A 22356-nucleotide genomic window follows, 5' to 3' on the forward strand; every position below is an offset into this window, starting at 1 on the left:
CTGGTATTTATTTAACAGCAATTTGAGATTGCAAGATGATGAGTAAGAAATGTTCTAGTAGAGTAAATAGTAAAGAAGATAAATACAACCTCTTTTGGTTTCATAATGTAGTGTGCTTTTTCTTTTGGGCTTATGTGCTGTGTGCACAATCTTTTGCCTGATATTTCTGAAGTTTCTCAATGCAGCTGTGATAATGTGCATTAATTAACATCTAGAGAAGTTTGTGTATATATCCTCCAATATCCTCTCATGAAGTGTAAGTAGCCCTTTTAAGTCCAAAAGAGGTCTTTAGTTACATTTATGTGTGATGTTGATGCGCAGGTGCAGATACCCAGATACTCAGGGTTTCAGTGACTTTCTATACCTCTTTCACAGTAGAATCAAATCACAGGCAGGCAGCGGGCTTTCTGCCCTGCACAGGAGCAGCCTGAGGCTCACGTGTTAAACAAGCAAGATCACTTTTGTGAAAAGGGCTTTTAATAAGCTGTTTAAAATTTGCTGATCCATTTCAAGTTCCCAATTAAATGAAATGGAGGAAAGAAATAGATCATCATGCTGCCAGGCAAAAGTTCCAATACAGTGCTTATTGCATTGCAAATGTGTGGGCTAAATTAATGATCTTTATAATTTAGGCTTATAATACATTCACACATTAACAAAAAGTTTGTATGTAAGAGCAGTTTAAGCACTGCAGACTTATTTTATAAATTATTTGATGCTTTGAAATCACTTTTCTAATGTGAATGGTTTTTTATCACAGATGTAGTTGAAAACTGTAGCTTAATTATTGAAATAGAAGTTCAGGCACTTTCCTGATAAGAATAATGTGGATGAAAGACATTATTTCCAGGAGAAATCTTACTTACTTTTTGGGTATAGTGCAAAATACCTCTGATAATGAGGAGGAAGTTTTGTTTGTCACTGAAGTGTCATGAATTATGATCTTTCTAATGTTCTATGGGAATCTTTTTTAAGGCCTTCTAAAAGTTTTCCCAGAGTGCTAGTTTACAAACAGCTGAAACCTCAGACACCACTCAGAACAGTTTGTTGTTCCACTAATATTGCTGGGAGTGATACATATGTTTATTGTTGACCACCTAGATTCCTAAAGGTACTCATTCTATTAAAAATGAAAAGGAAAATTTTCCTATATTTTTAAGCACAAGTTTAAATTGGCACTGTAATTGCTAAACCTTGCAGCTTAGACAGATGCCAGAACTCTCACAGAGGAACTTTAAACTGCATTATGCCATACTCTGTGCACTCACACCTCTTAACTCTTCACTACTCCTCAGCAGTAGGTGGGAGCTCCTTCCTGCCTCCCTTCCTCTCTCTCCTCTTACCATTTGCAGGAACCTCAAGATGCTGCCTGTCATTTACCAGTCCCAAGCAGAAGTGAGCTTTTAATACCTGAGATATCCTTTGTCTCAGTTTTGAATTTTCTTTTAGTTTGAGGGGGCTAAAGTAGTTAAATTAACAGCTTGAAACTTCAATTCAAAGCTCAACAAAGTTAAAAGGAAAAAGACACTCCATGGTTTTAGTGATGTGGATTAGATCCTATATCCAGAATGGTAAGGTGAGCATTGAGACATTGCTCACACATAGGTTACCTCCCTCCTGTTATAGTATCACAGTATCACCAAGGTTGGAAGAGACCTCAAGAATCATCAAGTCCAACCTGTCACCACAGACCTCATGACTAGACCATGGTGCCAAGTGCCATGTCCAAGCCCCTCTTGAACACCTTCAGGGATGGTGACTCCACCACCTCCCTGGGCAGCCCATTCCAATGGCGAACGACTCTCAGTGAAGAACTTTCTCCTCACCTCAAGCCTAAACCTCCCCTGGTGCAGCTTGAGACTGTCCCCCCTTGTTCTGGTGCTGGTTGCCTGAGAGAAGAGACCAACCCCTTCCTGGCTACAACCCCCCTTCAGGTAGTTGTAGACAGCAATGAGGTCTCCCCTGAGCCTCCTCTTCTCCAGGCTAAACAATCCCAGCTCCCTCAGCCTCTCCTCACAGGGCTTGTGCTCAAGGCCTCCCCCCAGCCTCATTGCACGTTCAAGTGTCTCAATGTCCTTAAACTGAGGAGCCCAGAACTGGACATAGTACTCAAGGTGTGGCCTAACCAGTGCAGAGTACAGGGATACAATGACTTGCTTGCTCCTGCTGGCCACACTATTCCTGATACAGGCCAGGATGCCATTGGCCTTCTTGGCCACCTGGGCACACTGCTGGCTCATGTTTAGGTGGCTGTCAATCAGCACGCCCAGGTCCCTTTCTGTTTGGCAGCTCTCCAACCACTCCGACCCCAGCCTGTAGCTCTGCCTGGGGTTGCTGTGGTGTTCTTTCTCTGAGTCCTGATTTCTTGACAGGACCACCTCTTAAGCTCAGTACCTGTTTTGTATGATGCTGATTTGTAGCAGGAAGACTTGCTGGGGAGATAAAAATGAACAGGATGTGCTTAACAGACTGGTGACTGTGAAATGGAGCTTGCTTCTCAGAAATAATGTAAATGTATATATTTTTCTGCATTCTGTTTTCTTTTTCTTTCTTTTTTTTTTTTTTTTTTTTTTTTTTTTTTAATTGCAATAGGAATTTTAAATTTAAAGACAGGAACACAATTAGGCCTTGCTATGGCTTATTCTGCTCCAATCTATTGTTCAATTTCTGTCTTCTCAGTGTGGAAAATATTTCAGAAAACACCACAAGCATTTAGTATCTACTAGGACTCCAGAGAAAGATGTAATTTTTTCTTTGTTCACTACACTTAATTTCATTTCTTTGAGAAGTATAGATAGGGGCTGCCTAATTAAGCAGTATGCTATCAGTGCTGGATTAGGTCCTTCTTCATGTGGCTTGTAACCCTCTTTTTAATCTCATATCCTCATTACCTGCCTGGTATTTAGTTTTTCTCACTGAGAATTATGACATGGAATGATGAAAATAATACTGGGATATGAAGTTTGTATCTTATAAGCTTGAAAGTATCAAAGTACAAACAGAATATGGAAGTCAACCCTACTGATGGGAGGAAAGTGGAAAATGGTGTGGTTAATAGCTGCAGTTTGTGTAATTGTTGCTTAGTTGTGTTTGGTCAGAGTGATAATAGTAGGTAATATTTCAGAGTGCATAGCTGGGGGAACACTGTGCTCTGCTGTGTCAGTGAGATGCTCATCACGTTGCTGGGATACTCTTGGGCATCTTTTTGTGGCTTGGAGCATGATGGTGAGTGTTGCTGCTGCCTGTTCCCCTCTGCAAAGTGTGGCGCTTGCTGCAGGTCACAGAATCGCTATAGTTGGAAAAGACTTTTATGATCATCAACTCTAACCATTATATAATTCTGCTAGGGCCCCTACTGCACCATATCCTTGAGCACCGCATCTAGATGACTTCTAAATACATCCAGGGATGGCAATTCAACCACTTCCCCTGGACAGGCTGTAGCAGTAGCTGTTTCAGTACAGAAGTTTTTCATAATGTGTAATCTAGACCTCCCTGGCATAACTTGATGCCATTTCCTCTTGCTGTGTTAGTTGTGACTTGCAAGAAGAGACCAACACCCACCTCTCTACAACCTCCTTTCATGCTGCTGTAGAGAGCAATAAGGTCTCCCTCAGCATCCTTTTCTTCAGACTGAAGAACCCCGGGTCCCTCAGCCACTCCTCATAAGACTTAGTCTCAAGTCCCTTCTCCAGCTTTGTTGCCCTTCTCTGGACACTCTCTAGCACCTCAGTGTCTCCCATATACTGTGGTGCCCAAAACTGAACATAGTACTCAAGGTGCAGCCTCACCAGTGCTGAGTACAGTGGGACAAACACCTCTCCAGTCCTGCTGCCTACACTATTGTTGATATAGGCCAGGATGCCGTTGGCCTTCTTGGCCACCCAGGCACACTGCTGACCCATGTTCAGCTGGCTGCCTATCAACACCCCCAGGTCCTGTTCTGCCAAGCAGCTTTCCAGGCAATCAGCCCCAAGACTGGAATGTTGCAGGCAGTTATTGTTGCCTAAGTGCAGGATGCAACAGATGTCCAGCTCTGCTCGACAGGAGGGTTCCTCTCCTAAATGGCTTTGCCTGGCTGGCTGCTTTCTACTAGTTGGCTTTCTGGACATCCTTTTTAACTAGTTAGCTGGCTGGCCTGTCCTGGCAGATTTCCCTGTCCTGGTTGGCTGGCCAACCTCTTGTGCTGGCCGGCGTCTTCCTTCCCTTCCCCTTCCTTTTCTCCCCTTCTCACACATGGTGTCTGCTGGCTCCTGCTGTTTATCTTTCCATGTCTCTGTTCCTCCCACTCATTTGTTAGATTTGCTTTGATCCATCCTGTTTTTGCTGCCTTTCTGTTTTTCTTCCCTCTTGCTCTTTTGGTGTTCTGCTTTTTAGTATCCTTGTTCCCTTCACACTTGTTCCCAAAGGCTTTCTGCTCTGGCTTTCCCCTACCTATAGGTAGCAAGCATCTTTTACAGGGCTTGCTGTCTCATTGTTGTTGGTTCATCTGATCTAGCAAACACGTTTTTGAAACAGTTACTAGCAGAGATTATTGTTATAGGTTGGAGGAAAAGTTATGTTTATCACTTTTTATCTCTGATAGGCATTTTCATAAGTTCCTTTATGAATTGTTTTTGCTTATATAGAAATGCTGTGATAATGCCACAACTGATGTGCTTTGTTGTGCTTCTGTGTCATCCATCCCATAACTGGATTATCAAGAGTCTGTGTATTGTCTCTAACTCACTGTCATCTCCCTTAGGACTCTAAGAAATGTCACAGCTCACTGTTTTAATCCAGACATCACAATTATAACTACAGTCTCAAAAACAGTTCATTATGTTAGAGTGGAATAAGTACTTTTGTGTGATCACAATGATGGGAAAGGAAGTGCAGAGAAAATGTACAGCAGTTGCAAATTTGCTGTTGAAGACCCTGTGAGAGAGGCATAAAATTCTGTGGTTACTCTTCTCCTGCTTGTTTCAATCTTTATTCCTGAGTCCTTATTCAGACACAGTTCCTGCTGATGCCAACTGAAGTTTTGTTGGAGTTAGGACTTGAGAAACAGATCTCTGTTGTTAGATATTATGATGTACCTCCTGTCATCTGTGGTTAAAACCCCTGTGAAGTATGTATGCTGCTTGGCCCAGTTTGATTCAAACTTACTTTCTAATAGTTTCTTTTGCTCTTTTTCTCCATGTAGACAGTGATTTCAATCTTCCTAGTTGTGGGGTACCTAATACCATGAATCACTCTAAATAGTGATGAACAAGTTAGTCCCTGATGGTATCTACACAACCTTTTTAACTGGAAAATACTCTTATCCCCTCAATGTGTTTTTTCCTTTCATGACAGAACTATGAATCCCATGTGAGAGGGCATTGTTCCCACGTAGCAGTCCATTCCCTTCAAGTGAATATCACCTGTCCTTCTCCTCTAAGAATTTAAAAAGTTTTCTGATTGCTTTTGCACATGTGTACCCAGTATGGATATATTCCTGCATAAAAAAATAGTTCATAGCATCTATTGAGTTGGAAAATTAATTAGACAACTTAATTGATTGTGCATGAGTTCCCCTGTGGAATGTATTCTGCTGCTGTTGCCTTCACCCAAGACACAGAATCTCAGGAGCTGATTCCTCTGGTCTTTTATTAGAAACTGACAATTCATTAAACATTTTCTAAAAGCAAACAAACAAATGAAAAAACCCTTGAAAGGTCTTAACACAAAAAAATATTGCACAAAACCTCTTTTCTGATTTTATCACAATAATGCCAAGAGACCTGAACTGAGTCTGAGGCTCCTTTTATCATTCACAAAACATATAAGTCTGTGTCCCGAAGACTGTGTAGTCTGAAGAGGGGAAAAAACCCAACACCATCCAGAAGTATTGGCAGCCCCATGTTACATGTGGAGAGCTAATATCCAGGGAGATTAAGTCACTTGTGTAAGGACATACAGGGAGTCTGTAGCGGAATCTGAAACTGAACCCAGGTCATCTCAGTCTCAGCCAAGTGTCTCAACCACAAGACTATCCCTCCTCTTTAGTATGTCAGTGCAGAAAGTAGGCCAAGAAGCAGTTTCCATCCTTTCATACACAGCATTTTGTGAGGCTGTGAAGTATTATGTATTAGACAGGCATCTGGATCAACAACAGTTTCTGCAGATAATTTATCTGTAAACAGAAGCAAGACTGTAAGGGCTTTGCAAATTTAACGTAAATTATTATTTTATCTATAAGTAGCATAGTTAAACCGATAAATTCTCAAGGCACATTTTCATGATTTTTTTTTTTTTTTTTTTGAGAATGGACTTCCATGTTCTATGGCTATCCTAATTTTTATATGTTTTAGGTTCTGGTACTACCCATATATGATGCCACGTTAGCAGCCATGTGTAGCTACGCCAGACTATTACCATGTTAGACCCTGCCTTTTAATATGAGAAGGGGAGGCTCAGCTCACATGGCAGGCTAACACACACCTTACTCAAAGGCTAAGTGCTCCTGTGTTGGGAGTTAATGAGACTGGCAATTAGCTGTCCTAAATCTAAGTGAGTCCTTTTATGTTACTTTTATCTTTTGGAGAGTCTCTGTATAGCCTGAATGTACCAAAACTCCTGCTTTAATCTTTTGTACCCTAAATGGAAGGGGGGGGGGGGAAGGAATTGCAAATATGTGCAGATATGTGTGTATATTCATCTTCCTCCTTCAAGTGAAATCTCCCATTTTTCTGTGAAATCACCATTATGATGTTGAAGCACACTAAGAACAGGGCAGAGCTATTTGTTCCACTCACTGCCCTAGCTAGCTATTCACAGACACTGGGCTCATTTGCTGAACCCCCGATTCCTTTCTTTCACATAGCCCATATAAATATTACTTACATGCTTCTCACTGCTGTGTGTTCTGGAGGACCATTTTTATGAACTCCTTTAATTGAAACCATTAAATCCAGATGTTCTGTGCATTTACACAGGTAAATTTCAGTGGCCGTCATGGGAAATAAATAAATAAATAAGATGTGACGGCCCACTGGGATTTATGTGGCATGGAGGTGAGAGGAACCTTGTTTTTCAACCCAGAATCTCTAAAATAAGTAGTGAGAAATCATCCAAAACTGTGCTACGATCCATGTAATGGACCATTCAGTACAAACTACGGTTTCCAAGATTCTGATGCTATTCCCCTTGAGCACATAATTAGAAAATACAATTGGAGTGTGTCAGTTTTGATTGAGCCAGTATGACCCAGCTTTTGGAAGAAGACTTTTGAAGCTCTCACCCCTGCAATACTGGCTCATTTCCATGTGTGGATGTGTGCATGCACTGTCACAGGCAATGGGATTCCCCCACTGAATTGTCATTCTATCATCAATGAGTCTGACCCCTCAGTTTTAACTGGGACCTGCACTTAATGCTGGGTGTGCATGTCTGGGCATCTACAAAACCAGCAAGACCTTAAATGTTCATGTTCAAGGCACACAGACTGGTGGCCATTTCCCAAGTTAAAATGATTTGCCCTGCATGTGGAGGCAAATGAAATCTCAGGACTTGACATTCCCAACAACAAGTAGAAGAGATGCTAGAGATACCAAATGGCCAGTGAGGGCAGGAACGACAGCAGACCTTAAAGAAATGATAAATGCTTTCACTATTTTAAATGAAATACCAAGATATCTGATGTTTCTTGGCTCTCTCCAGTAAACATAGAAGTCTAGAAGCTCTGTTAAGGAGCAGAGAAATTTAATACTTTAGTAAATAGTACACAAAAGTGTTAAAGAGAGAATCTGTGAAAACCTGTAAAATCTAAAATATGCTGATAATAACTGAGAAACTAAGAGGTAGTAATATCTCTAGAATTGTGCAAAAAAAGGAGTAATGAAACACACAAATGTTACTGTCTTGTGTACTTTATATTGGTGGGTGTAATATATACATTAAATGGAATTAAACTTCCTTAGTTGAAAGCCCTTGTGAGTCAAGGTTAGATCATTTGTCTTCTTGACTTCTAGCAATAGGTATTAACTATATGAGAATAGTGCCAGGATTATGGCCTGCATTCTATAACAGTTCAACAGAAGATACCATCAGGCTTATGCAGAGTTAAGTAGTGCATGTTATTACTGTGTTTATTTTTGGATCACAGTCTTAATGCAAATCCCATATATGTGGTTAGGCAAAATGAGCCAGATTTTGGTCCTGGTGGCACTGGTGTATGTACACGGTGATGCCCAGTTTCATTGAGGAAGGAATCTGTTCCTCTGACACAGAGGGTTACACAGTATTTCAGTTATGTAGTTCATGTCTTTAAGTGTAGAGTTAGATGTGAAATATTAGTGTCTGAAGCAATTTTTGTGTGTTATTGACTTAAATTTGTAACACTTTCTGGCATTCTTGGGGAGTTACTGTGAGCTCATGGAATGAAATAATTATTAAAATATTTCTGTCAAAATTAAAACACTCTCTGTTGTCTTTTTAGCTGAACATTTGCAATGTAAAACTATGGTTTAGAACCTTACTCAATGAACAGTATTAGTTATTCCAAAGTCTTCAGGCTAGTGGGGGGAAAAAAAAAAAGTTAGTATTTACATCATATCAAATCTGTCATCACTAAAATCTTATCACTAAAAATACATGTATTTGAGAAGAACTGAGAATACAAGAATGTGGGCAAGTGCCTGGCTGAAGAAATTTGGCCAGGGAGCTGTCTGCCATGTGGAGAAGAGTCAGCATGGGAATAAAGCCTGCATACATTTGATACCCTTTGCTTTCATTTTGGCTCATGTTTTCCATTGCCCTAATTTCTCAGGAGGGCTGGTCATTTTGGGATATGGCAGGATGAGGGAGCTTGCTTATGACAAGCCAGATGATTCTTTGCAGCTGTTAGAATGGAGTAAGAAGAAATTGTTTGCTCTAATTACCTTGTTAAAAAGCTGCCAGAATTTTAGAAGTTCTGCATTCTGTTAGGACCACAAAAGTTACTTGTCCATGTGTTATTATGAAAATACATACTTACCAACACCCAGAATGTCCTTATTACACTTACTACCTTCCTTTTAAATGATCCACACTGAAAGCCAGTGGGCTTCTCATTCCTGCTGTATGTTTACTCACTGTATTTTACTTAGCTTGAGCAGTGAAATTGGCTCCCATTTCCCCTCTCACCTCCCCTTTTTATTTATAACCCATTTTCAGATCTGGACTCGGTTTCATTCCAGTGCTCTGCAATTGTGTTGTGTTTCATGACACTGCAGAGGAACTTTTTTATCTTAGAATAAAGAGGTTATTTCTAATACATTGGACCACTCCCTCTCATTTTCAAATGTGAGCAGTATCTCTTTAAGTCCTGTGTACGGTATTGTCTGAAAGCATTTTCCCATTCTTTAGATATTGGTCTATATAATATACTCTAAGTCATCAGAATCTATTTTTCTTGCACACTTTGCACTACTTTTCGATAGTCTCAGTTACTTTATAGTCAGTGTCTTCTTGAGCCAAAGAGAAAAGAAAAATATACAGAGCTTGTCTACGAGTGCTGTCTTTACCTTGCTATTTAATAGTTAATACTTTGTAGCATGTTAAGAGAGATTCTATAACGTGGCACTTTTTAAGAACTCGTTAAAAAAGTAGTAATAAACTTCAGCCAGCTTGTTTTTTTATAAGTGAAACCTCCAGAGTTTTTCAATTGAATCCATTCTCCTTAATAATCATCTGGTTCTGACAATAAATATGTCACCAAAGTTAGTTACTTTTTATTTTGCAAGGGGAGATGAAAGTCAACTCAAAATTTTATTTCATTGTTGCTAGCCTGTGAAAGAAATTGGAAAAGTTCAAATCTGCAAAGATCGGTTTCTTTGTATCATAAACAGCAAAGCAGGAGGGGCTAGAGTTTGTCAGGTAACTGATTATTCAGAAATGTGAAGTTATTCTACATTTAACTGCATTGCTTACTGTTTTCTTCATCATGGAAAAGAATAAAATGTGGTAACAATTTTCTGTATTTGGACTGCTGCCGCACGTAATTGGGAACAACAGAGCTAAAGCCTTGATTTTGGTGAAATGCTTAGTCTGCGTGTTGGATTAAAATGTGTGCAACAAATCACTCCAATTCAGTAATAATTTTTTGAACATTTTTTATTATTATTATTATTAATTTTTTTTATTACTGTAATATTACTTCTTTCCAGTTACAGACTCCGAGAACTGGGTCAGTCGGGAGAACAAAATTGGCGTGAAAATAGTTGTGCATTTATTCTGGAGAACGGGTTGCCAAAATACTCTTGAAAATGGTCACCCTGAGTTGTTCTGTACCTCCAGTGCAACTGATAATGTTAGTCTCACATGGTTAATAAGCTGTTTATTAGAAATCCTGTTCTTTAACCAGTATCCTAGGAAGACATTTGCTAGATAGACATGTTAAACAGATCATCTGTGCAAAAATGGATTTGTGAAGCAGCTTACGGAATGGAAAATAAATTGGAGCTGGAGTATGCCAGCGAGTCAATATATGAGAACAATTTACAACAACCAAAGGTGAGAAAGACATGCAGAAATGGAGTCACCAGAATCATGAATTAGAGGATAATATTCCTGGGGCTGGAATATATAAAGCAGTAACTAAATTTTGTGGCTGACTAATGCAGAATAAAGAGTTACGATAGCAGTGGAAGCTCTTTATTGGAAGCATTAGGTATGCTTCCATGGGTGTTTTTTGCTCTTGTTAAAATAATGAGAAACAACTTGGAGCTGTGATCTGTCCGCAGCGCAGCGGTAGTGTTTTGAGACGTTTCGACTGCCAGGTTTATACCCCTGCCAGAAACAGTGCCTGAATGGTTGCACACTGAGTCCCTGGTTCCAGTGACATCTTAGTACTAGCCAGTGTTAAATCTTAGCAGTTTGAGCTCTGGGCTGCACTCTTGTGCTGAAGCAGTTGGGAAAGGGTCTTGTTAATATGCGAAGCCGTCTCTGGCACTGGAAGGGAGGAGACAGAAGTGGCATGGTGATTATTTCTTCACATACCACAGCTAAGCCTACCAAACCTCACTGGCAAGAAACATTAAACATTGTAGGAAATAAGTTCTAAAATATTTACAAAGTTTTGTTTTCGTTCCTTCTGAACACCCTCTGATATCTTTGCCATGTACTTTCCAATGATGACACACTGGGATCTGACTGGGGTGAGTAATGGTGTCTGGCTAGGGGGAGGAGAGGACAGGGAGTGCATAACAGTGAGTAATTATTTAAGGAAACAGCCTGTGTGGAAAAAAAGTGTGTTGTGATGGGATGCATTTATCAACTGGCATTTCAGTGTCACCTGTGGATGGAGAATTATTGTGTCTGAGTTTTTCAATGGTTGGAAGTCACTGCATTGAGCTAAAATAGGAACATTGTTTTGTGTTTCTGGTCTTCAGTCTGTGAAGCAAGATGTGTGACATGTCCAAATCTTTTAGGAAAGATGGAGGTAACTAATACTTATCCCTTGGGGTCCTGAGCATGGCCATTCACTTTTCTGAGCAGCAGTTGGTGGTGTTCCTTACCTTTAATGTCAGCCTTCTCTGAAGAGAGTGAGATGATTGAAGTACAGTGAAATATACAGTGTTGGAACCTGTGTTTTTCCAACAACAGCATAGTTGTTTCTATAGTGAGAGATTGCATATAGTTTTCATTGATGCCAAGAAACATGGCTTCTGCAGAGAACTAAAGTTTTAAGAGTTATGTTTCTTAGCATATCCTTGCTGCCATTGTGTCACCACTTATTTCAGATATTCGATCAGAGTATCTGATATACATTTCTTCCATTACCGTTTCTTAAACTCTGGAAAAGTGAACGGAGTTTTGTTTGTGTAAGCACACCTGAGTCAGTTTAGATTCTTCAATGAGAGCTCAGTGAAAGCTAATTTTTTCAAACACTCTTTATCTGTTTTAAAGCCATAATTTGCTTGGTGTCATTCTTGTCTCATTTGTAGTGGTGATCTTTGAGTTGCTACACTGGATTCACTTTTCTTCCATTAATTTTTCCCATATACAAGTGTTCAGCCACTGGACATTTTTGGAAATCCCATCAACTATTTTTCCTAATCCTAATCCTAATCCTGCTTTTTCTAATCTGAAAGTTTCCTCTCTCTGTAACAGAGATGTGGTATCTTGGCATTCTTGGAATCTGCTGTTCCAGATGAAGGAAAGATGGAAGCTCAATTCCTCATACTGTTCCTGTAATTTCCTGCAGAATGCTGTATTTTAATTACTCAGTACTTATTTTTTTATGCTTGTAACTGCATAGTTTCTAATTCTCTCATAATTTAAAATTCCTGTTTGTACCTTAAAAATGCCATTGAAAAATGAAATTTCCATTAGAAATATGCGATTTGGATGCTTGATAAAAGGCAGTTGAAATTTGCCTGAAGTCACATATCATGTTAAAAGGATTTTGCTATTTGAAACTCAGACCACCAAACTTTTAGCTAGTATTATTCTTTGTGTTGCAGGACAGGAGGGAATCATTTCAAGCCGAGGGAGAGTAGGTTTAGACTGGATCTTAGGAAGAAGTTCTTCAGTACAAGGGTGGTGGGACTCTGAAATAGGCTGTCCAGGGGAGGTTGTGGGTGCCTCCTTCCTGGTGGGTGTTAAAGGCCAGGCTGAGACCTTGCACAGAGAAGTGTAGCTGAGAGGCATACCTGCCCATGGCAGGGAGGTTGGAGTACATGATCTCTCATGTCCCTTCCAACCTAGGCCATTCTATGTGAGCAGCACTGAGATGGGACTGTATTTCTGCCTGTGCAGTCTCATTTCCAATGTTCCTCTTTTATCCCCAGTGGGTAGAAAAAGCCTCAACAACCAACCCATCTAACGGCAGGAAAAAAAAGTGCTGCTAGACAGGAAAATAAGTTGTAACAAAGATCAGCTTTAGGGTACATCACTTGGCTTACAGCCTTTTCTGAACTTTCTTTCATGGTTTGTATGGTAATGGAATAGAATATGTCTTACTTTCTTCCCCTGTACTAAAGAAAGGGGAAGTTGCTGGTTTGCATTGCTGAGGATTGTTTTAGTTTCACAGGAATCCTGGCTGGACTTGGGAATTCATGCAGAATTCACCCCTGTGAAGTCCTACCAGCAAGGACAAATGCTTCCTTCCTCCAAGCGGGTTTGCTGCTCAGGCAGTGTGTAGCATGAGGAAGATACTGTTTGAGCTGTGCATGCTGTGTGCTAAGAACTGGAAAAGAAGCCCTCATTTTATCAGTTTCCATTTTCTTTAGGTGGCGTTTTCCTGTTCTCAGTGATGAAATCTTGGTCATGATAAGATAAACACTGTCTTCCTAGGTTCTCATCCTTTTAACCCCTGTGGTTTCCATTTATTTTACCAGCAATGGAGGAGTTTATAACCTCCTTAACAGGTGGTTATCAATTTGAAAAATTTGGCTGTTAATTTGAGCCATCAAAAACTCTCTATAGGAGATTTATAAGAAACAGTTCTTGGAGGAAAGAGTGACCAGCATTTCATCCAGCATCCTTGCACTAGCATAATTGTTTAATTTGGGTTCCATTAGTTCAGAAATTTTCTCTGCTGTGTTTTTTCCATTTAAAAGCTATATTGTGCTTGAAAACAAACAGAAGTTAACATGAACTGAGGGCTTAACATATGTATTTGGTGTCAAAAGTCTTGCATTACCTTGGTGCTGAGTCCTTTTGGTGCTGTCCAGTGTTACTTGGAACAATTATTTATTGCTGTGCTTGGTTATGATCAAAGCCTATCAGTACAACATATTTCAGCAGTCTCTTTCATGCTTTTAGGAACATAAAGGATCCTTTGAGAAGATAACTAAAATTATTTGGTGATTGTGGCTCAAACAGGAACGAGCTCCAGATCAAAATGAAACTTGATTCTTTCTTGCAGACTTAATAAGCTGAATTCCTTCATGGTGTAAACCAGCCTCATTCTATTGTCCTCTTGCTCTTTTAGATGATATATGAACTTAATGTGGTTTTATAGTTTCCGCCATCTTCTCAGTTGTCTGAAGCTCCCTGTGGAATTATTCCTTATCAAAACAGCTAAAGAGTATGTGAAGAAGCTGATAAAGTTGTTAGATAACTGTGACTAATGCCTTACTTAAGGCTGCTTGCGGATGCTGAAATTTGCATTAGAAGTTACTTCAAACATTTGAATTATCAGTTGCACATCTTTAAAAACTCATTTTACTGAAATATTTTCAAGTCTTAACATTCTTCAGTTAAAATGAAACTGTGTCTGGAAAAAACCCTAAACAAACTGTGTAGCTGTTTTCTGGCTATATTTTTCCCTTTTCTCTCTTTTCAGCTCTTGACTGAACCTCGGAACCTTGTGTTTTAGCTTTACTTATTGAAGTAGTTTGAGTAAGCACAAATGATGGGAATATAGAAGGAAACTTTGTTGTCACAAAATAAAGATTGGGGGTTTTAGCTCATATGGCACATCATTGCCTTGTAGCATAGACCCTAGGTGTTTACTACAGCTGCTGAAATCAGCATAATTCATAAAACAGAATCCCTTCAGGGAAAATGGTGTAACTCAAGGAAATCTCTCTACATGTCATGCCATTCTCCCTTCATTTTGCCATCATGGTACTGGAATCCCATTTATTAGAATAAATCTTTATTAGAATAAACCAAACCAGGTTGGAAGAGACCTTCAAGATCATCGTGTCCAACCCATCAACCAATCCAACCCACCCAAACAGCTAACCCATGGCACCAAGCACCCTGTCAAGTCTCCTTCTGAACACCTTCAATGACGGCAACTCCACCACCTCCCCAGGCAACCCATTCCATAGTGCAATCACTCTTTCTGTATAGAACTTCTTCCTAACATCCAACCTGAACCTCCCCTGGCGCAGCCTGAGACTGTGTCCTCTTGTTCTGGTACTGGGTGCCTGGGAGAAGAGACCATCATCTGCCTGTCTACAACCTCCCTTCAGGTAGTTGTAGAGAGTGATAAGGTCACCCCTGAGTCTCCTCTTCTCCCCGCTGAGCAACCCCAGCTCCCTCAGTCTTTCCTCATAGGGCTTGTGTTCCAAACCCCTCACCAACTTTGTTGCTCTTCTCTGGACTCATTCCAGCAAGTCAACATCCTTCCTAAACTGAGGGGCCCAGAACTGGACACAGTACTCGAGGTGTGGCCTAACCAGTGCAGTATACAGGGGCAGAATGACATCCCTGCTCCTGCTGGCCACACTGTTCCTGATGCAGGCCAGGATGCCATTGGCCCTCTTGGCTGCCTGGGCACACTGCAGGCTCATGTTCAGCCTACCATCGACCAGTACCCCCAGGTCCCTCCCTGCCTGGCTGCTCTGCAGCCACTCTGACCCCAGCCTGTAGCTCTGCATGGGGTTGTTGTGGCCAATGTACAGAACCCGGCACTTGGATGTGTTAAATCTCATGCCGTTGGATTCTGCTCATCTGTCCAGCCTGTCGAGGTCCCTCTGCAGAGCCTCTCTACTCTCCAGCAGATCAACTCTTCTTTCTTGTAGGCCTTTATCTTGTAATGTGTCAAAAAATCATGAACTCATTATTAAGAATTTTTTGTTTGTAGACCTCTTTTTAGTAAGCCTCTATATTTAAAAAAAAAAAAAAAAGGAGGAAAGGACTTGAATTGTGGATTTCTTTGTGGCCTTACGTCACTGTGTACATCCAAATGAACCTTTCCTTATGCACCTTCTGACCGTTAGAATTTTTCCGTTCAGAATGCAAGTGAAAATCTTACCTGTGAAAAGCTGGAAGATTATATTTGAGAAAAAAAGAAGGAAATCTGTACTCAGCAGTATTAGAAATTAGATTTGTCAAGGGAAAAGTCAGAATGAAAATATCTGTAGTTCTCTCTACTAAAGTGGTATGAACTTGGATAACAACAAATAGAAGCTGAATTTGCTTTTGAGTGCATATTTGACCTACTTCTCGTTACTGAAACCTCGAGGAAAGATTTGCATGATTATAAAGTTAACTTCATTGGGTTCACCATAGTTCTAAGTCATATTAGCCACTGCAAAGTCATTTATAGCTTGAAAGCAAACAATTGTAAATGCTGATCCATTCATATTCTACCATAAAACACAAGATGGGTTATTCACTACTGTCTGACGCACGCTTCCCGCGGCGATGGAGACCAAAATGACTCCTTTTTAAAGTGTCTATATATAAACGGCACAGGGACAATCTACAATGAGGGGCTTCATTCTGAGGAGGTACATTGGAGATTTCCTGTTGCCAACACAAAATTACTATGTTTCTAAAGAAATTATCATCTATTGTTTTGACATTAGGAGTTTTAATATTTAGACTTTTCCATATAATAAAGTATGCAATCTCCTTTTGTTCAAGGGCAAAGAATCTATCTTGGAACTAAGACTTTTTAATTGATAGGTATGATTGGTCACAACTTTTTTGTATTCATTTGTGTGTTGAAGGTATGAAATAAAGCTGTTAATATTTGGGTTTGTACTACATAATTCAAAAGCTACATTTTTACAATGAGAAATGAGGAAGGAGGCAATGAAAGTTTTAATAGAAGCAAACCAAGCCTTTCTAACTAGGAAGATTAAAGCAGTTACAAAAATGCTCATAAATGGGAAAAGTACTTGACAAACTTGCTGCAGTGTAGAAAATTAATATGGCAAATAAAGGCATGCAATGGGAAATGCCAAGCCAAAAAAATGTTAAGGTGATGAAAAGGAATTAAGAGAGATGTTACCAGAGATTCTGACCCATTTCATGATGAGGCTGACAGAATTTCTAGGAAAGGGGCGGGAGAAGTGTTCAGTAAATGTTCTGTTTGGATGGGATAGGATAGAAATTTTTGTATTTGCAATTTGATAGCATTTAAGAATGTTCTTAAATAGGAGTATTTGCCTTCACATATTTTTATACAGCTAGTACAGCTAACCAGCACCAGGAAGCTGAAAAAATATTAGTGAAAGGACTCTTGCAGGTTAATTCTGCAGATATCTGGAAATGTAGGACAAATTTCCACAGGCTGGAAGGAAATGATTGTTACCTCGGTATTTTAAATGGAAAAGAGATGGTCTGGGTGATTGTTAAAGAGGCACAACAAAGAATAGCAATGGTAGGTTGTAATACATAGTTAATGAAGAGTAAATGGTATTCAGTGTCATTTAGAAAAAGATTTTCAGACTAATTTGATGTCCTTTTTTAGAAGATCATGTTTAATTGCCAAATAGTAACAACATAGCAGTACAATACTGCTTATGGAAATTCTGTTAGCCCTTTTATTTATTGTATCAAAGGGTGCCATGATTAATACAACAGACAGGCACAGCACCCCTGGACTGAAGATGAGTCAAATTAATAGATCTCAAGCTGCACCGGTGTGGGGAGATGGGGCAGATGGGAAAGGAACATAAACATTTTGGAAGCAGTCCACAAATTAGAAGGGTTTACTGTGTCGCATCTTTAAGACAGCGTGGGTTACTTAGTGACCTTGGCTGAGGCACCTGGTAACTATTTCAGTACAGAGAACAATCAAGTTCATCATTTGCTGGCTGTGCTTAAAGGATGCTGCATTTTGTCCTGGCTCGCCATAACAGAGAACATGTTAGGGGCACTTGTGAGGAATTAACAAGTGTGCACCCCAGATATGCAAGAGACAGCAGGAGCTGGCAGTACCACTGTTTGCTTTTTGCCCTTGGAGAACAGAACAAAATAAACCCTATGAGTATTTTATTAACATCTTAGTTAAATTCTGTTTGTTGGCTAAGTGGCCTGTCCTACCATAAACAAATCAAAGCAGATGTGTTCCACATGCCCTCCATTCAGCTGTAGGGAGAGCATACCCACATATCTGGTACAGTGTATGCCTGAACAGTAGTGAAAACTGCCCTCAAAAAGCTTCCTGCAGTCTGTATTCTCTTCCCTTGAGACTTATTTGAGAACACTACTTGTGGAAATAAACATATCCTAACTCTTTTATCAGTGTTATTTTAATTAATTCACTGAATATTTAGAACAAACTGATGAAAAGACCTCCCAAAGAGTATTATCAGAGATGAAATCAAGCAGCAAAGGGGACCTGTGGAATCTTACATACGTCATTCTGGAAAATAGTCGCAATGTATTTTTAGAGCTGCCTGTTTTCAGAGAAGAAAACTTGAGAGAAATCTTCTGCAGAGCATAGCTAAGTAAGGTTGTTGGGCTGGTGGTCAATCTGTGTGCAGAAGACTTGCCTAAAGTGTGCTGTTCTTTGGCTTTATTATGAGTTCTGTTGTGTATTTATATTGTGATGCTGATTAGGTTTCTTGTCTCTGATGCAGATTACAGGACCGGCCCTTGCTTCACTTTGGTGACCAACCAGATGTGCCAGGGACAGCTCAGTGGAATAGTCTGCACAAAAACTCTCTGCTGTGCAACAGTTGGGAGAGCATGGGGCCACCCCTGTGAAATGTGTCCTGCCCAGCCGCATCCCTGCCGTCGGGGCTTCATTCCAAATATTCGAACTGGGGCCTGTCAAGGTAAGTTAGCAGCAAAGCCTCCCCAAAAGCTGCTGAAATTGTTACTGGATTAATCTTAATTGAGTTATACTACTGTGAATAACCTGTCCTAAGCCATTCTCAGCTATATGTGTGAAGGATGGAAAAATATTGTCAGAGGCATTACTTCATGATTCAATGAGTGCCTGATGTTCAAGTGAGTACATTAGAAACTTAGGTCATGTGCAGCCAGCATCATAATGAATTTCTTCTCACTGCCAGCAGCCCTTTCCCTTGGTTCTGTAATGGTATTTTTCTGACTGTACCACTCAATCAGTCCATGGAGGAACTTATTCTGCTTCAGAAAGCTCTCAAAACATGCAAAAATCAATCTGTGGCAATACTGTTCCATTTATCTTGTGTGGGATTTTTTTTAGCTAAAATTTGTTGATTTTGATTTCATGTCTTATCTCTTAAGCTACACTGCTTTGACCGTGAGAAAAGTGCCTGTCATGCCGTTTGAAATACCCTGTTATGTATTTTATACAATTTTGGAAATGCATTTGCATTTGTTTCAAATCATAAAATCCACCCAGATGTTGCTTACTTCTTTCAGAGCATGCCTTACCATAGAAAGTCCTTACACTGCTTTTGGCTTTTATTCTAATACTTCCAGCTGTATAAATTCTTTTATTGTCTGGATGTCTGGCAGGAAACAGGAGAAAGTTAACAGGGGCAGCTATGTATTAAACTGATGTGGATTATACATTCCCAGGACTGTATCTTTGGGGCTAGGGTTTTTTTCGATCTGTCTGACATTCTCTAATCAGTTACAATATTTTGTAGAAGAGCAGAGATAAAGTTTATAGATCTAAGTAATTTGATTTAATTGTTAAATTCCTATGAAGACTTTCAAGGCATTCCACTGCCTAAAAAAATGTAGATATCTTCTGTTACAGGCCATGTTCTGGTTGGTGCCTGCAGACAGACATGATGTACTTTGAGATGGACACGATTGTGTGTACTGCACAACATACATGTATTTTGACCACAACCATTCTGTTCCTCTTCTTGCTCTTAAGGTCAGAACTAAACTGTGCAGAAATCTGTAAATTGAGGTTCTGAACACTTCTGAAATCTTTATATGCATAAATATGTGGCCCACACCCCTGAACTCATGCCACACCTACTTAGAGCCTACATCTTGTTTGTGTCAAGGAGAAACAGCAGTGACCTCTCCAGTGGATTTGTGCAGCTCCTAATAACACTACTTGTGCTTGCTGCATATTTCTTACTATGCAGCTACCTTTATGCTAATCTGCATGTGGTGCCAACACAGTTTTGGCCCTGTATGTTTGACTTGCACTTTCCAGTTTTCCCTTCTCTTGTAAATTCAACAGATCTGCTATGAAGCCACATACTAGCTTTCTTTTTCATGCAGTTGTACTAAATCCACTCCTTTTGAAATCAGATAACATCCATTCAGACTGAAGACAATTCAGGGATTTCACATCCATATTCAGTTTAAATAAAGGAAAACAGGTTAAATAAAATCCAGGTTCTCTGAAGAGAAAAAGGAACCTTTAATACTGTGTAGAGAAGTCAGGAAAAAATTAAACAAAGGGGAGGGCAAGTTTATTTTAAAAAGTAAACAGAAAATCACTGCCCACAGTCTGACTTTGTCTGTCTGTCTGAAAGTTAAATTAATATCACAGCTGAGGTTTTTAAAGAGACAAAGGATGAAAATGAAAGCCAAAAGGTGGGATTTTGAAACAGACATCATGACTCAGGAGCATGGTTGTGTTTTGTTTTGTTTTTTAAAGGCAGAGCAGTGCCGTGGAGTCTAGCTGATGACTGTTACTGAAGCACAGCATGTTGCTGTAGCTTGAGTCCCAGCAGCGGTATGACTGTGTCCAGAGTGCTGAGGCTGTGCTGGCTCTCTCTGCCTCCCAGAATTAGCTCCAGCACAGCACTTCTCTGAGTCGGCTGCTGCACCCCTGACCTGGCCCAACCACCCCAGGGGTCTTTACACAGTGCTCTGCCTTCTGGTACAAATGTGCCCCTTGGCGGTCCTCAAACTTCCTACTTGTAGCTTCCAGGGAAGTTGCCTCTTGGCCTTTTGTACAGACATCATACTTGGCTTTTCAGACTATAAGACACATTACAGCTGGCTCTGGGATTTATGATGGGAGATTTGAAGGCAGCGTCTCCTTCAGCATGTGTCTCTGTGCTGAAACCAATCCTAGTGTGAAACCCAAGAATTCAAGAGAGTGAGTTTTACCAGCAGTAGCTGGTCCTGCTTGGGGAGATGGTGGAAGTAGAGGCATGTGGGCTGGAGAATGGCAAGGCCTCTGTTTGCTCTTGAAGGACAGGGAATGGCAGAGACAAGGTTGTTCCGGGGGACTGTGAGCCAGACCTCCAGTCTCCTATTGCAGTGTCACTCCTCTGCCTGTAGTCTCTTCTTGAGCTGTTTTACTAAGCTGTAGCAACATTTTCACAGCTAAGTGATGATACACATTGTTGTGCTAAAATATCTGTGAGGCCCAAAACTGGGGTCGCTTGAAAATGTTTGTCTTGAGCTTCCTACTTAGCCTGTGATGCCATCTTTGTGGTTTCATTTTCTGGAGTAAAAATATCAAAAGCAGAGAGAGAAATAAAGAGGAAAGAACCCTCTGAGTTTATGAACATCTAAGCAAGTCATCAATAATTCCTTCTGAGACATGAACTGTGGCTATTAAACTTCTTGAGTCAAATCCTAACCACAGCATAAGGTTACTTCTGCTGATCTTACTGGAACGACGAGTTCATGATTTCCATCAGTAATGACTGCACAGTTCCCTATGTCTCTCCATGAAGGTCCCTCCATGCCTATGGCATGCTACTCCTCCATGGTCCCGCATCTCTGCTGGCTGTGCACTGGATGGAGTTGCCAAGATTTTCAAAGATGCTAGTGATTTTGGGTGCCCAGCTTTGGAGACTTTGAAGGAACCTGTGTTTTGGCAGGCTGTGTTCTCTGCACACCATTCCCCAGATGTTTTGGAAAAACAAAGCAATAGCAGTTAGATGTTTAATGTCTGTAACAATAACAACCATGTGATTTCTTGCAGAAAATATTTAGGGTACTGTACTTAATCATGGTTTGCACAGAGTAATTACAAAATTAGTGTCTGTCTTCACGAGCAAGTATCATAATATTATGATGGGTGAAGAATGGATGGAGACATATTTACTTTAATTTCTGTGTAGACAAATTATTATAGCTGTTCTTGAGAAATGAATTAAAAATGAGTGGTTTTTTCCTTTTTTATATGATAGATGTGGATGAATGCCAAGCCATCCCTGGGATCTGTCAAGGGGGAAATTGCATTAATACTGTTGGATCTTTTGAGTGCAAATGCCCAGCTGGACACAAGTTTAATGAAGTGACACAAAAATGCGACGGTAAGAACTTTGAGAACTTGCTTTGAAAATAAAGTGGGGGAAAGTCCTCTTTTTCTTGCCAACTTTGTTTAGAAGTTTGTCATAAGCTTTCCAGTTTCACGTGCCCTGAATATGCAAATAGCATTCTTCACAGGTGCAAATAATGGCCCTTTCTCCATCTGAACCAGAGAAGCTTACATATTGGACCTGCAGCTTTTTCTGGCCTTTTATTTGTGTAACATTTTACAGACTCAAAGGTACATCTGAATCAAATTAAATATTAAAACTAAAAATACTTTTTAGCTGACATGTTGCTTTAGAAATGCTTCAGGCACATGTCTCTGTTTGGATCGTTTAACCAAAAAGTGTATGTGACTGGAAGGTTCAACAAATTCCCACCTACTCAGGTAAACTGTGTTTAACATTTATGGGAATTGGACACTGCTGAGCAAAGACAGTAGGACTGTGCTCTAAACTCAGCCTTACAGTTGCAGATGTTAAAGAA

The 22356-nt window shown here is 40.1% G+C and overlaps 1 protein-coding gene across 2 annotated transcripts in view; it reads left to right on the top strand.

Moving 5' to 3' along the window:
- Window positions 1-22356, top strand: part of FBN1 (fibrillin 1) — a 156842-nt gene that overhangs the window by 38591 nt on the left and 95895 nt on the right. For both annotated transcript variants that reach the window (XM_068143780.1, XM_068143781.1), the window contains exons 7-8: window positions 18276-18473; window positions 21747-21872. In XM_068143780.1, coding sequence (XP_067999881.1) covers window positions 18276-18473; window positions 21747-21872 — 324 coding nt within the window. The remainder of the gene's footprint in view (window positions 1-18275; window positions 18474-21746; window positions 21873-22356) is intronic.

This window comes from Melanerpes formicivorus, unplaced genomic scaffold, assembly GCF_026170545.1.
Source record: "Melanerpes formicivorus ecotype bairdi unplaced genomic scaffold, bMelFor1.0.p_v2 SCAF_10, whole genome shotgun sequence".
Lineage (NCBI taxonomy): Eukaryota > Metazoa > Chordata > Aves > Piciformes > Picidae > Melanerpes > Melanerpes formicivorus.